Source organism: Sander vitreus, chromosome 14 (assembly GCF_031162955.1).
Source record: "Sander vitreus isolate 19-12246 chromosome 14, sanVit1, whole genome shotgun sequence".
Lineage (NCBI taxonomy): Eukaryota > Metazoa > Chordata > Actinopteri > Perciformes > Percidae > Sander > Sander vitreus.
The window spans coordinates 19,019,077-19,031,851 of record NC_135868.1 but is presented as its reverse complement, the minus strand read 5'-3'; the positions used below and the strand labels follow the sequence as shown (position 1 = coordinate 19,031,851).

The window sequence follows — 12,775 nt, the reverse complement described above, 5'->3', positions numbered from 1 at the left end:
TTAATTTACGTCAACATTGTAGTGAATTATTTTGTTTTTTGGCGAATTTACTAAACAGGCTCAAATGCTCGGCCTTTGTCTTTAAAAGTCCAGCACTGCAGAAAATGCTCTTTACTTTATGAATATATATGTTTTTACAATGCTTTAAACAAATTGTAATGTATTCATACAGACATAAATAACATTCAACCAACTTCTAGTCATTTAAGTAATTTGAAATATGCGTTTTTTGAGCAGGAGCGATTGACAAATGTCCACCGTCGACGCAAAAATCTAAAGCCAGGGCACATAAATGAGCTGTCAATGACGGAGCGTTTGAAAACCTAAATGGGCTTAATTTACGAATTTCTCCCAAATTTCCTCATTTCAGTACAACAGGCTGCAAACAAACCCGGGGGGCTAGCGGCCACCTGGGCCTGGTAATGGCAAAGCTGGCTGAGATTAACTTCAACCTGGAGAGAGCAATAGAGTACACATGGCCAAGGACACTACAAGATGGAAGGAGAGTTTTATTGTGGATCTTATTGCCCCAAATTGGACCGACAGGATGACCTGTATGTGCAAGCTTTATGTCTGGCTTGCTGTGGCACATTGTGCCTGTTCCCTGCACAACGCCATGATCAATATTTTGGCAGTTTAAAAAATGCATTTTTTTTATACTGAGCAGTTTTATATGTTGATGCTTATAAGACAGATAGATACAACAAAATTGCATTTGCTTTGTTCTTAGAGCCTTTGAACAAAAGTACACGGAGGTTTTCACCTTTTTTGTGTGCTATGCGTAAAACCTAGTCGAGTACAGATTAACTCATTTTCATATCATAAATTAGTGAAAACCCCCAGAAATACAACCATTATTAATACAAATCCTAATTTCGAATAGATCTATGAAAAATACTTTTATGTTTTACTGTGAAATGTAAAATAATAAGCGCAAACGTTTTATATAGAGAAAATCTGGGCCTAATGGGCTATAATAAAGGAAGGGACTCTATATCCTGTTACATATGGTATTTAAATAATTTAACGTTTGAAAGGTGCAGTAATTCGTCTAACATTAAGACAATTATTTGTTGTATAGTCTTTATTTCGTTACTGTAACTTTTATTGCTTTTAATGACTAGTGACAAGGGATTGGTTTGCCGTTGTTTACGCACGGGGATAGCTTTAATAGTCTTGATGAATTTCACACCATTCAATATGTGTTCAACATCCTGAATTAAAAAGGGTTATGTTTGATGTAATCTAATCATTTGAGGAATACAGCAATACAGTTCAACGATGTAAACTTGATATTGACTACTTCAGAGACTTTCCCTGTAGAACAATAAATAAACGCAAATCGAAAAAAGTATGTTTGATATTTCACTCTATCTCCAGGCAGCATTACTTACCACCTTTGCTTTTAGTGCGGAAGAGCTCAGACTGCCTTGAGGCTAAAGGATGCGCCATATAAAACGGCTTTTTACCAAGTCATTTCGCCACAGGCGAATTCTACCTACGGTTAAAAAACACTTTATTGCTTTTAAGTTCCATTGCTTTGTTGTTGTATGTCTTTGTTGGTAGGTTCTGCAGTTCTGTATAATCTTAAACTTGATTTGCCACCTTAAGGTCGTATTTCCTTAATGTAGACTAGTATTTTAGTGTGTTTATAACGACATGAGTTGGATTTTTGTAGATTTGTTTTACTTCCCATCTGTTTTTCTATTATTTGAGGTTTTAGGTTTTATAAATCTGATACGTCTAACTGTGTTGCACATATTATTGAGCTTTGTGGTAAACATTTGACTTGCATATGGGAAAGGGGCAATCAGGGCTTTAGACATTGTTTGATGAGAGAGAGATAAGTGATTTGAAAGCTTGAAATAATCCATTAATGAAATGCTGCTTTTTTTTAAAAATAAATATGTATTTTTAAACTTTGTACCATGTTGGACCTTGCCCCTTCTAGGGGTAATGGTGGTGCATTAAGGCGAGGTGAGGGAACACATTGATTGCTCTGCTGCCTCCTTTCTCTGCCTCAGCTCCATGATAGATATCGCTCCGGCTGCTGCGTAGCCACAGAGTGGGAGGGACTGCCCATCTTCCAGCATTTCCATTGGTTTTACAGCCCGCACAGTGGAGAGGGGGGTGCCTCTAATCATATCCAGCATGTTTTGCACAAGAAATGTCAGCCAGAAAGGGCTATCTTCTCCCTTCGCCAAAATACACCACAATAATGTCATGTTCGGACAGCCCGTCAGGAAATGCGTTTTTAGTGGATTCTCTGATCAGTGGGCGCACCGAGACCGGCGGAGGTCACTACGCGGGGAGCGCGGTGTGCGTGCCTCATAGCAGCGCTACAGAAGTGCCTTATGGACTACACAACTATGGATACTTCCCAGGTATGGGTAAAAGAAGCGAGATGGGTCCCCAAAACATGGTTTCCGCCTCTGGCGCGTACATGTCCAGCATGGAGATGTGGATGGACGCGCAGAGGTCATGTCGAATGGACCAAGAGCACCCGGTGGGTCCCCAGGTCGCGCCCTGCTCGTTCCCCCAGAATATTAAGGAAGAGAGCACCTACTGTCTGTATGAGCAACCTAAGTGCCCTAAAGCCTCCACCGCCGAAGATCTTACATATTCGAGGTTAACGACAGCCGGCCTCGGCTCGAGTTCTTGTACAGTTACCGATGGCGGCGGCGGGGGCTCAGTGCCTGTGCCGGGCTACTTCCGCTTGTCTCAGACGCACGCACATTCTCATAAACTTTACAACACCAACGGCCCCCAGCCGAACCCTTCCCATTCTCATTTTGGCCTACACCCCATTGCTCCTGCTCGCTTCCATACGCCACCAACCTCGACTTCTGCTCCAGCCACGGCGCAAGAAAGGAGGAACACCGAGGAGCCCGTGTCCTCGGGAAACGCAGACCTGCAGCCCCACGCTGCACCGGGGACCGAGGAGGCACGCGAGTCCTCGGATGCAGAAGCCTCCTCAGCTGACGAGACAGAAGAGCATGACAAAGAGAGACCAGCAAAGACCACTAAAGGTAATCAGAGTTCATCATAGGTGTGTTCCAGTGCTGTTGTTTTGTTTGCATGCATCGCAGGTAGGGCTTTTACAGTGAATGGCACCTGTGAAGTTCCATCTTACTGGTTAGACTTGTCAAGTCTAGACACGGAAATGGAAACTTGACATTAAAATAGTATTGTCTTTTATATTATATAATATTATAAGTCTTTTGTATCTACGTTGTTATATTATGAGTGCATTAAAAGTGTGTATATGTGCATGAATACACCCCGAACGATTATGCGTAAAATTGAGAAAAAGTCAATTAAAGGGCAAAGCTAGACTTAGTTTAATAAAAATGATTCAGTGTTATAGAAAATGTATGAATTATTTGGACATACATAGTCTACATATAGTCTACTACATTTCAACTACCTATAGCCATTTAGCTAGTATTTCCTTTGCACTGCGTAAAATATAGGCTTGTAAATAGGCCTATATGCATTTGTGTATTTTTCTGTCTTTGTATTCTTTTACTCTTTATGATACAAAAACATGTTGTTCCTTTTCACTTAACTGTATAAAATGGTATCCATTTTGTTTTTTAAATATACAAACTATTACTGGCGTTTCAGCAAGTCTGGTTAGTCTAACAAAGCAGCCATACCTTACACACACACACACACACACACACACACACACACACACACACACACACACACACACACACACACACACACACACGTTACTGTAATATGTGTATAAAACGACCATAAACACAAACACAAACACTCCTAGATAGCCTCTCTCTCTCTCTCTCTCTCTCTCTCTCTCTCTCTCTCTCTCTCTCTCACACACACACACACACACACACACACACACACACACACACACACACACATAGCCCCCCTTGTTGCAGTGCGTAAAACCATGTATCTGCCATTTTCTTTAGGAGACACAAAAAGTGAAAGCTCGGCCAACTGGCTGACAGCAAAAAGCGGCCGGAAGAAACGTTGTCCATACACCAAGCATCAGACACTGGAGCTGGAGAAGGAGTTCCTCTTCAACATGTACCTGACCAGAGAGCGCCGCCTAGAGATCAGTAAAAGCGTCCACCTGACTGACAGACAGGTTAAAATCTGGTTCCAGAACCGCAGGATGAAACTGAAGAAAATGACGCGGGAAAACAGGATCCGGGAGCTCACCTGCAACTACGGATTTTCATGATGAACAAGGTGATCACATTGAAATAGAAGATAATTGGTGAAATCAATGGCACCCACCCTCTCCAGCCACCCCACCCTTCCTCACCACTCTGTCCACATAATGACTCATTTCACTGTGGGGTATACACTTTCTTTTATTTCCAGACACGCTTAAAGTCGATGCATCGTCCTCTGTGAGCTACTGAGAATAAGAAAAGGAAAAAAAATGAATGTTATGAGTTTCTATTTGATTGTTTTCTGATGTTGTGTTTTTGTATTGTCGACCTGTTTCTGTCACTTCTGTCGTACGGTTGGATAGTGTCGTCAGTGGAGTAAAATTAACGCAATTTAAAAAACACATTAACGGGTGACTTAAATTGTCCACCCCCCCCACACACACACACACACACACACACACACACACACACACACACACACACACACCGCTGGCTAATATTCTTAATCTAAATTTAGTCAAACAAATATAAATGTATTTTATTTTAATTGGAATTGCATGATTTTAAGTTTTCCTACATTTCATTTTAGTGATTTTAAACCACCCTGGAATATAATGCCCATGTTATCACCAAGGGAAGACTAATTCATCTTTGACCATTAGATGTAGTTCTACCTTAATATAGACCTATGTATGAGCTAAATGTACGAGTTGAATCTTTAATCACGTTGAGGATGTTTACACGACAACGATGTGCAAAGTGAAATAGGACTGTTTTTATTGTATATTTCTGTGTACATATGACATTGTGTTTTTGTGTAATGCTTAATAAATTATCAGCTCGCATTGAGGAGTAGCTGCTTGTATTTTGTACTGTGGGTTTATATATTATATTTTTGCTCAATCTATTCTACAGAAGCAGAAGAAAAAGGCATTGTTTGAAATCCAAAACAATATGGGCTCCATCGCTGGAGTCTCACATATTTTGTAAACCGACTGACAAATGTTTTTAGAGGCTAATGTAATGGCGATCGGAAATAATTAAGATATTAGGCTGTAAGCCGCCTAGCTACATGCCCAGCCGGCTATTGTAGAGTTTTATGACTGGCTGGTATATGAGCTTTCTCCCTCTCCTCTAAGAGCAGCTTCAGTCGTGGGAGAGCCTTTCAGACGGAGAGGAGGCCCGGCTCTCAGCTAGAAATGTGAACTGTACACATACACTGGATAAAACATAATGTTCTGCTTTAGTTGGGAATACTGGGATTAACATTTCTAGGACCGGGTAAGTCTATTTATCATTGTAAATGTGTCCATTTTGCGCCTTGTTGCACCGGCTTCACTATAGTGTGTACAAAACGGTTGTACTTTCTCAATACAGACGGTTTTTGGACACTTGATGATGGCACCGACGACCACTGTGCATTATGATATGGCTGATTGTGTTTCACTTGAGGCCCGGATCGACTGTCAGTGGTTTAGGTAGTTTCATGTTGTTGGGGTCCATTTCTAACTCTGCAACATGAAACTGTCTTAATTGCCGCAGTTCCACACATCGAAACCACAAGGAAGGCAAATCGGGGACATAAAGATGATGGGATTTGATTGAAATTGTAGAGACGTGTTTTGGAAGCATGTTCTGGACCTCCCTGGCTTACAAACCGGGGAGGGGTGGCTGGCTGCTGTGTATATTCTTAACCTGTCTGTTTTCTTTTGACTTCTCTACTTGTCTTTAAAAACCCGCGTGGGCATGTGTGCTGAATGTAAACGTGATCAAAAATGAGCTGCAGTATGCGTCGTGAGATTAGGATTAATGGTAAAGCCGTGAGTGTTTTCTGTGAGTAGTAGTGACGCAGACACGCCAGACAAGGCCTCGGTTACGACCACTGCAGTGGAGGGGAAGGGGAAGGTGAATGGGGCAACAGCGACCTCCGTGGGCAATGAGACCGGATGCTTCCGCTGCGCAATAGTGGCTCAGACAAAAGGAGGGGAAGGGCTTTATGGCGATATTTAGATCCGCCAGACAGGCTGTTATCTGCAGAGGCAAAAGAAGTGAATAGCCCCTGCGGTAAACTGGGTGAAAAAACACCCTGATTTAGGTTTACAGCCTGAGAGCCATTGGCACAGTGGCGTCTTTTCCTCCTCTGAAGGTGTTTGTCTATTCTAACTTTTAGTGCACAAATAGACGCACAGCCGCTCTTTTCCCCCCTCGGCTTGTTTGATGTCTGTTGGCCAAATAATGGGAAACTACCAGTGAGGTGATAGCTTGGAAGCAATGCACTTTTTTTTCCTGTGCTCCTCTTCTAAATGTAGGAGCAGAGTGCAGAGAATTCCTGCGTGTTGAATTGCCTGTGGCCTTGTGGGGTGTTGGCCAAGCTCTCCGTGTATTTGCTAGTAATAAATAAAATACGCAGCGTAATGTGCGAGAACTCAAGGTTGCTGCTTTTTAGACCTGATCTGCAATGTGGGGTTATTTAGGATGTTCTGGACGTTACACAGCTACCCGTATTTGTGAAATTCTAACTTAATATACTTTAAGGTTTTAGAGTGTTTCTGTAATATTCATACATTCTACGTTTTTTTGTTGTTGTTGTGAATATTGTGTTTCATCAATACATTTTCAACTAAATGCATTCTGTGCCAGTTTAAGATTAGAATTTCAAGAAATACAAAGTGAACATTTATGCATTCATTAAATGATTTTAATGCTAACGCGTATGAGGCAATTTTTTAACTGTTTATTAATTCATTAGATTTATTTTTAACATTTGTAATATCAATCTCCACCACATAGCCTATATTTTTAATGTGCTGTTGTCTCCTGGTGTTCGCAGCTGCTCGCACCATTTAACTTTAAAAGAAGGAAACCACAAGTACCACATTACGCATATGTTTAGCTCTATTTAAGTGTAACGTTACACCGATGCACTGGCTAGCAGGCATTAGAGCAACATATAAGCACATACAAGTGATAATGGATGTAAATAAAAAAACGTTTAAAATAGTGGTTTAAACAGAAAACCGGGACCCGCCAATAATGTTATTTCCATATTCCATCGTGAGTCAGTTCGGTGGAAAATAATACCTTCAGTTTTCCTTGCTCGTTTTTTTCTGTAGACTAATTCTATATTTGTGTTTTATTTTTTTTTATTTTTGTGAGCATCTTGTAACCCACCTATTACTTTATGTCATAACATGCAGCCATAAGCTATCCAGTAAATGTTAATTGTATTTGTTATAGACCAATGCATTTACACCGTAATTAAAATCAAAGTAATATTAGTCTGTAACTGCAACTAACAAGACAAACTTGGACCTGAAATAGTCCTATTTCTCCTTTCTTTTTGCTATCTAATTCAAAATAAAATCTTAATTCTTTAAGAAATATTCTCATGTTTATTGACTTCTTTTTTAACTATGAGAAATGCAGGCTACATAGTCCTGCATTGTCTTCGTTATATATGCTGTAATGTGGATTATTAGATTTTAGCCCCAACATATTGGCTATACTGACTTGAGTTATCCTTGTCTAAATTACGAAATGTGGTTATTATAGAAAAATAACATCATAAGCATTATGCTTAATGTTTAAAGTTATTAAATCAGCATAGGCCCACAAACAATAGTTATATAAACAAAAAATGACAATTTTATCCTAGTAGATATGACCCGCACATGTGTTTAAAGCTGAACAAAGGAAAATATACGGACACTGGAAGATGTCTGATACAGCTAAAACAAAACTAAAAAGAATGTAATTTGTATAGCTGCTGTTTGAGATCCAGAAGTTGTTTCAGCTTTGAGCTGCTAAGTTTCTTTAACATAGTGTAAAATGTGTTTTGGTGAACAGCAATGGCAGGGTGCTTACGTGTCCTATAAAGTAGCTCGTAAAATAAGGCCTCCAAAAACATACTGTATCGTTTTGGATACCAAGAGGGGAATTTCTTAAAGACAGTAGGTTAAGAGACTATAAAATATTTTTAACGTTCATATTTTCGTCTCATAGAAAACAGATCCAACTCATATCTTGATAATTCTTAGCTTTAATATTAAAGGTTGTTATAGGAGAGCGGGTGAGTATTTAATGACCAGAGGGATTGATTTATCCTTTATTGTTCAGCCTTCATGATCACGTGCGTCTTGCTACCCAATGGCATGGCAGCCTGTCTCCCCATTACTAGCCCACTGTAGTTCTCTGTGGGGCCGAGTTGCTACTTGATTTCTCCACATTGTTATTTTGTGAGACTGGGTTTACTGCGTGTGTGTGTGGTATGTGTGCGCGTTTTACTTTTGCATGTATCTGTTGTATGGCTGCGTACATGTGAACGTATAATTGTCCTGCCATGTCGACATCCGGAACACTGACTAGTTACTACGTTGATTCCCTCATTCTGCCCGAGAGCGAGGAGCTCTCTGTGCCGAGATACCCCTCCGGTCCTGGGCTCCAGCACCCCAGACAACCCGCTTCCATCAGCGACCACAGCGAGCTTGGGACCTGCGCATTTCCGTCCAAACCTCCGGTATTCGGGCCATCATGGAGCCACGTCCCCGCTCAGTTCCCAGGCACTGTGTCCTCTATGTATCATCACCACTATGGGCATCCCCAAGGCTCGGTCGGTGCAGATACAGATGGCCGCTATCAGTCGTGGCTGCTGGAGCCTATGTCCGGTTCCCTGCCCATGGCCGGATTACCGACGACCCATCATTACGGAATCAAACCGGAGAGTCTGGGGACGCGAGCTGACGGCGCTCTGCCCAGCTCCCACACGGCGTTACTGCTCTCTGATTACGCCAACGGAACAGTAGCGACGGCATCACCGGTGGAAAAGGACGCACTGTCCAGCCAGGCAGGGGACACGAGCGGGGAAGGTGAAGAGAAACCGGGCCTTGATCCAAGTAAGTCGCTACAGAGTCCTTTAGTCTACTATATATACCACATAAAGCTGTGAGGATTGGGGTGCGTGATGGGGGTGCGCGTCTGAACAGATGCCATTCTGAACGTGCCATTTCCTTATGGGGACTGTTAATGGCCCAGCTCCCATTGCTATATTAGATAACCTTTTGCAGCTTTTAAAGTGAACCTGAGCTGGGAGAAATAGGGGGACGTTTTATTTGGATGTAGCCGCGGTAATACATTTGTAGCCTTTTTCTTCTCATCAGAAAAATGACTTTTTTCTGAGGCAAATTATGAGAGATGTTGTTTTTGCATTTGGTCACTCGGAACCGGGCCCTCACCAATGTCGCACCCCACTCTTTCCAGATAACCCAGTGTCCAACTGGCTCCACGCGAGTGCCACGAGAAAAAAGCGCTGTCCGTACACCAAACACCAGATCCTGGAGCTGGAGAAAGAGTTCCTCTTTAACACCTACCTGACCAGGGACCGTAGGTACGAGGTGGCGAGGCTGTTAAACCTCACCGAGAGACAGGTTAAAATCTGGTTCCAGAACCGCAGGATGAAGATGAAGAAATTTAATAAAGACGGCGCACCGAAAGAGAGTGACTGAACCGTACAGTATTTAGGCTGTTAGCGAGCTTTGTGTGTGGAAGCTCTTAACTCTGCTGGACCTTGTTTTTAAACGTCATTGTCTTATTGTTCCATATAAAAAAAGTTATAAAAGCTATTAGGCTTATTTGTCTTGTAAAAAAAAAAGCATGTTGGGCTTCAGTTTGATGCGACTACCTTTATATTGCACAATTTTAACGGTGCCCACTCGTTTTGTATTTGTTATTTTCTTATGTTGATTTGAATTAATACCTCGTTAAAGTGTATCAGTTGGCCTGGTCCCTGTGCTTGTTAGTGTATGGATGTTTCTAGCTGTGCGTGTTCTGGTTTGTAGTTATATTTGTTATCTATCTCAGAGTCACCTGAACGTATAGTTTGTAAAATGTATTATTTTTTATTGTTGTTTATCCCTTACTGCTTAGAACTTTGACTGATGACCGTGAGTTTGAATCTAACAATCGAGGCGTATAGAACAGACTGATAGCATTTTGAAGTAGGTGCAAGAACCTCAGAAACCTCTTAAAAATGCTAAAATACAAATGTTAAATTAGGTTATAGAAGCTATATCACATGGTGTGACACGATTGACTACCTATGTCTTTCAACTACCTACAATAACCTAATTTTTTTTTTCTCGATGGCGGATTATAGTAGATTTGCTTGTATTAGATGCTGAATTTCAGGGAGTAACATTTTGAAAGTACATTATGTTTGTTAGTGAGAGGAAATTAAATAAAACACTGTAGGCTACTTATTAAATACCTCACGGTCTGCTGGCCGTCTGACCTTTGGTTCACAAATGTAATTTGTACTTTATTTATTAAATAAAACAAATTATATCTGCGAATGCATGCACGTTACATTCTTATTTCATTGTGGCCTCACATCGTAATGAATTACGTTTTTAATTCTTGGTGCTTCTTTGATATATATGAAAATATGAAGGTGACTGCCAACGACATACATATACACACACATATATACACGCACACATACACACACACAAACACACACACACACACACACACACACACACACACACACACACACACACACACACACACACACACACACACACACACACACACACAACAATACATAACAAATATATTTTAAATTAATTGAACACTAGTGAAAAGTCAACACATTTTTTACAGGATTCTCAAGCATTTCATTCCAATTAAAACCCAGACCCACATAGGTGAATATCTGTGTGTGTGTCTGTGTTTCTGGATTGGGGACAGAGCTGCATCTTGGCAGAGGATGTTGTTAGCTGTATACAGCCATAAAAGACAATTACCGCTATAACCTTTTATGGGGTGCAAAGCGCTGCGAGGCGAGAGGACACAAAACAAAAAAAGACGGCTTCGACAGCTGAAGCCCAAAATAATGCAGCCGATGGTTTGCTGTTCAGCTCAGATATGACAAGGCCGCTCAAACTAAAGCTCCGTCATTAGCGCCATGTCGACATAACCACTTTACAAGGAAGGAGATTTAGTGGATAAATATTCTGAAATATAGCAGCCCCACGAATTTTGGATTTGTAACGCAAAGTGAGTCTTTCCCAAATCTTTTAGAGAAGAGGTTTAAAATATGGCCTCTGCGTTTGTAAAGCTGGTTCAAGTCTTTGCATGTTGGAAAAAAAATACACAAGGAATATACGAGGAGCAACAAATCCACTGTGAGGTAGCTGCAGAGCTGCTAAGTCTAATGGTCGATCAGAGACAAACACGGCTCAGATACACCGGGTTATTTAGTTCTCATTAAAAGCTACACACAAACTGATAGATTATTGTAGTTAGAAGATAACTCGGACTTTGGTCTAACTGGGAGTGCTGTTGTGACGCGTTAGGGGACGCAGATGGACCCAAACTTCAAAGACTCGACCAGAGACAGTGCAATAAAACGCCTGGTCTGCTATACTGTCTGGCATTCCAGTTTTAATGGCTTTATGGCCGTCCAGACACAATTAGGCCGTTTCCAGAATGGCACCCATTTGTTTTTTCTTCTCTTTCTGTGGGGCTACGCTGCTGGACAAAAGGCCGAGCGGAAATGATCAGTTTTATTGGATTCTCCCCGACGGGGACGCGCAGGACTCACGGTTATTTGGAGCGATCCTTTGTTTCTACCTGGGAACCTTCCGCCCTCTGCTCCTTTGCTGGGCCCGTCCTAAAGGAGAAGGAGCAATAAAGCCAGCAGCTAGCTTCAAACGCAGTGGTAGGCCTTTAGATGCATGATGCTTTTTCATAATACATCTGGACAAGTCTGTTAAAAGACATCAGCGCTTTGCTTAAAATCACAACGAAGAAACATAACGTTACCTTTTGAGCGTCATGTCTCTTACTTTTATCTTGCATTTTATTCCGGATTGCAGGAGAAAGAGAAAACGGTTGCGCACTGCTGCCTCCCCACCCTACAGTGCCTGTAAGTCACCAGAGGATGGCGACACTGTTCCACAACATCACCCCACCACTTTAAACACTCCTCCCTAATGAACCTCACTGGGGAACAAACTGTAGTAACATTTTTAAGAGTCCAGCTAAATAATTTCACACCTTTTTACAGTGTCTCAGTGCAGAAGCTGCTTCTCCAGCCTGCGGCTCTGCGGGACGAATGAAACAGTCAGCACACTGACTGCTGAGTACTGCTTCTGTAGTCGCTCTCTGTTTAAAGGGTTTCTTACTCTCATGTTTTTATCCGGCTTTATAGACGCAAACTATTCGGAATTAAGTTAATTTGTTTGATAGCATAGTTATTAAAACTAACATAAAATATGTGCAGTTTTCCTCATTGCATTTATTAATTATTAATGTAGATTTTAATTTTCTAACTATATATATATATATATATATATATTGATTAAGTTAGGCTTATAAGCAAAACACAATCGGCTGAGAATAGTTTTCCATGTTCAGAAATATTGTAAGGAATTATTATTATTATTATTATTATTATTATTATTATTATTATTATTATCGTAGTTCTGTTTTTGTTTAGTTTATTTTGAGAATTTGCTCTTTTATCTTTGTGTTTCTATTGTTGGCATCGTTACATTAATTTATTGGACATTTATGGACCATTTAGGTAACATTGTAATGCAGTAAAACATCTTTGGAGGATG

The 12,775-nt window shown here is 41.0% G+C and overlaps 2 protein-coding genes across 2 annotated transcripts; both read left to right on the top strand.

Annotated features, from left to right (window-relative positions):
- The first annotated feature begins 2,167 nt into the window (after positions 1–2,167).
- LOC144529069 (homeobox protein Hox-A10-like) lies at positions 2,168–4,219 on the top strand. Its single transcript, XM_078268006.1, has 2 exons — positions 2,168–3,029; positions 3,945–4,219. Exons 1-2 carry the CDS (start codon positions 2,168–2,170, stop codon positions 4,217–4,219), a joined length of 1,137 nt encoding a protein of 378 aa, XP_078124132.1.
- Positions 4,220–8,493: 4,274 nt separating this feature from the next.
- On the top strand, positions 8,494–9,655 carry hoxa9a (homeobox A9a). Its single transcript, XM_078267849.1, has 2 exons — positions 8,494–9,046; positions 9,411–9,655. Exons 1-2 carry the CDS (start codon positions 8,494–8,496, stop codon positions 9,653–9,655), a joined length of 798 nt encoding a protein of 265 aa, XP_078123975.1.
- The last annotated feature ends 3,120 nt before the right edge of the window (positions 9,656–12,775 follow it).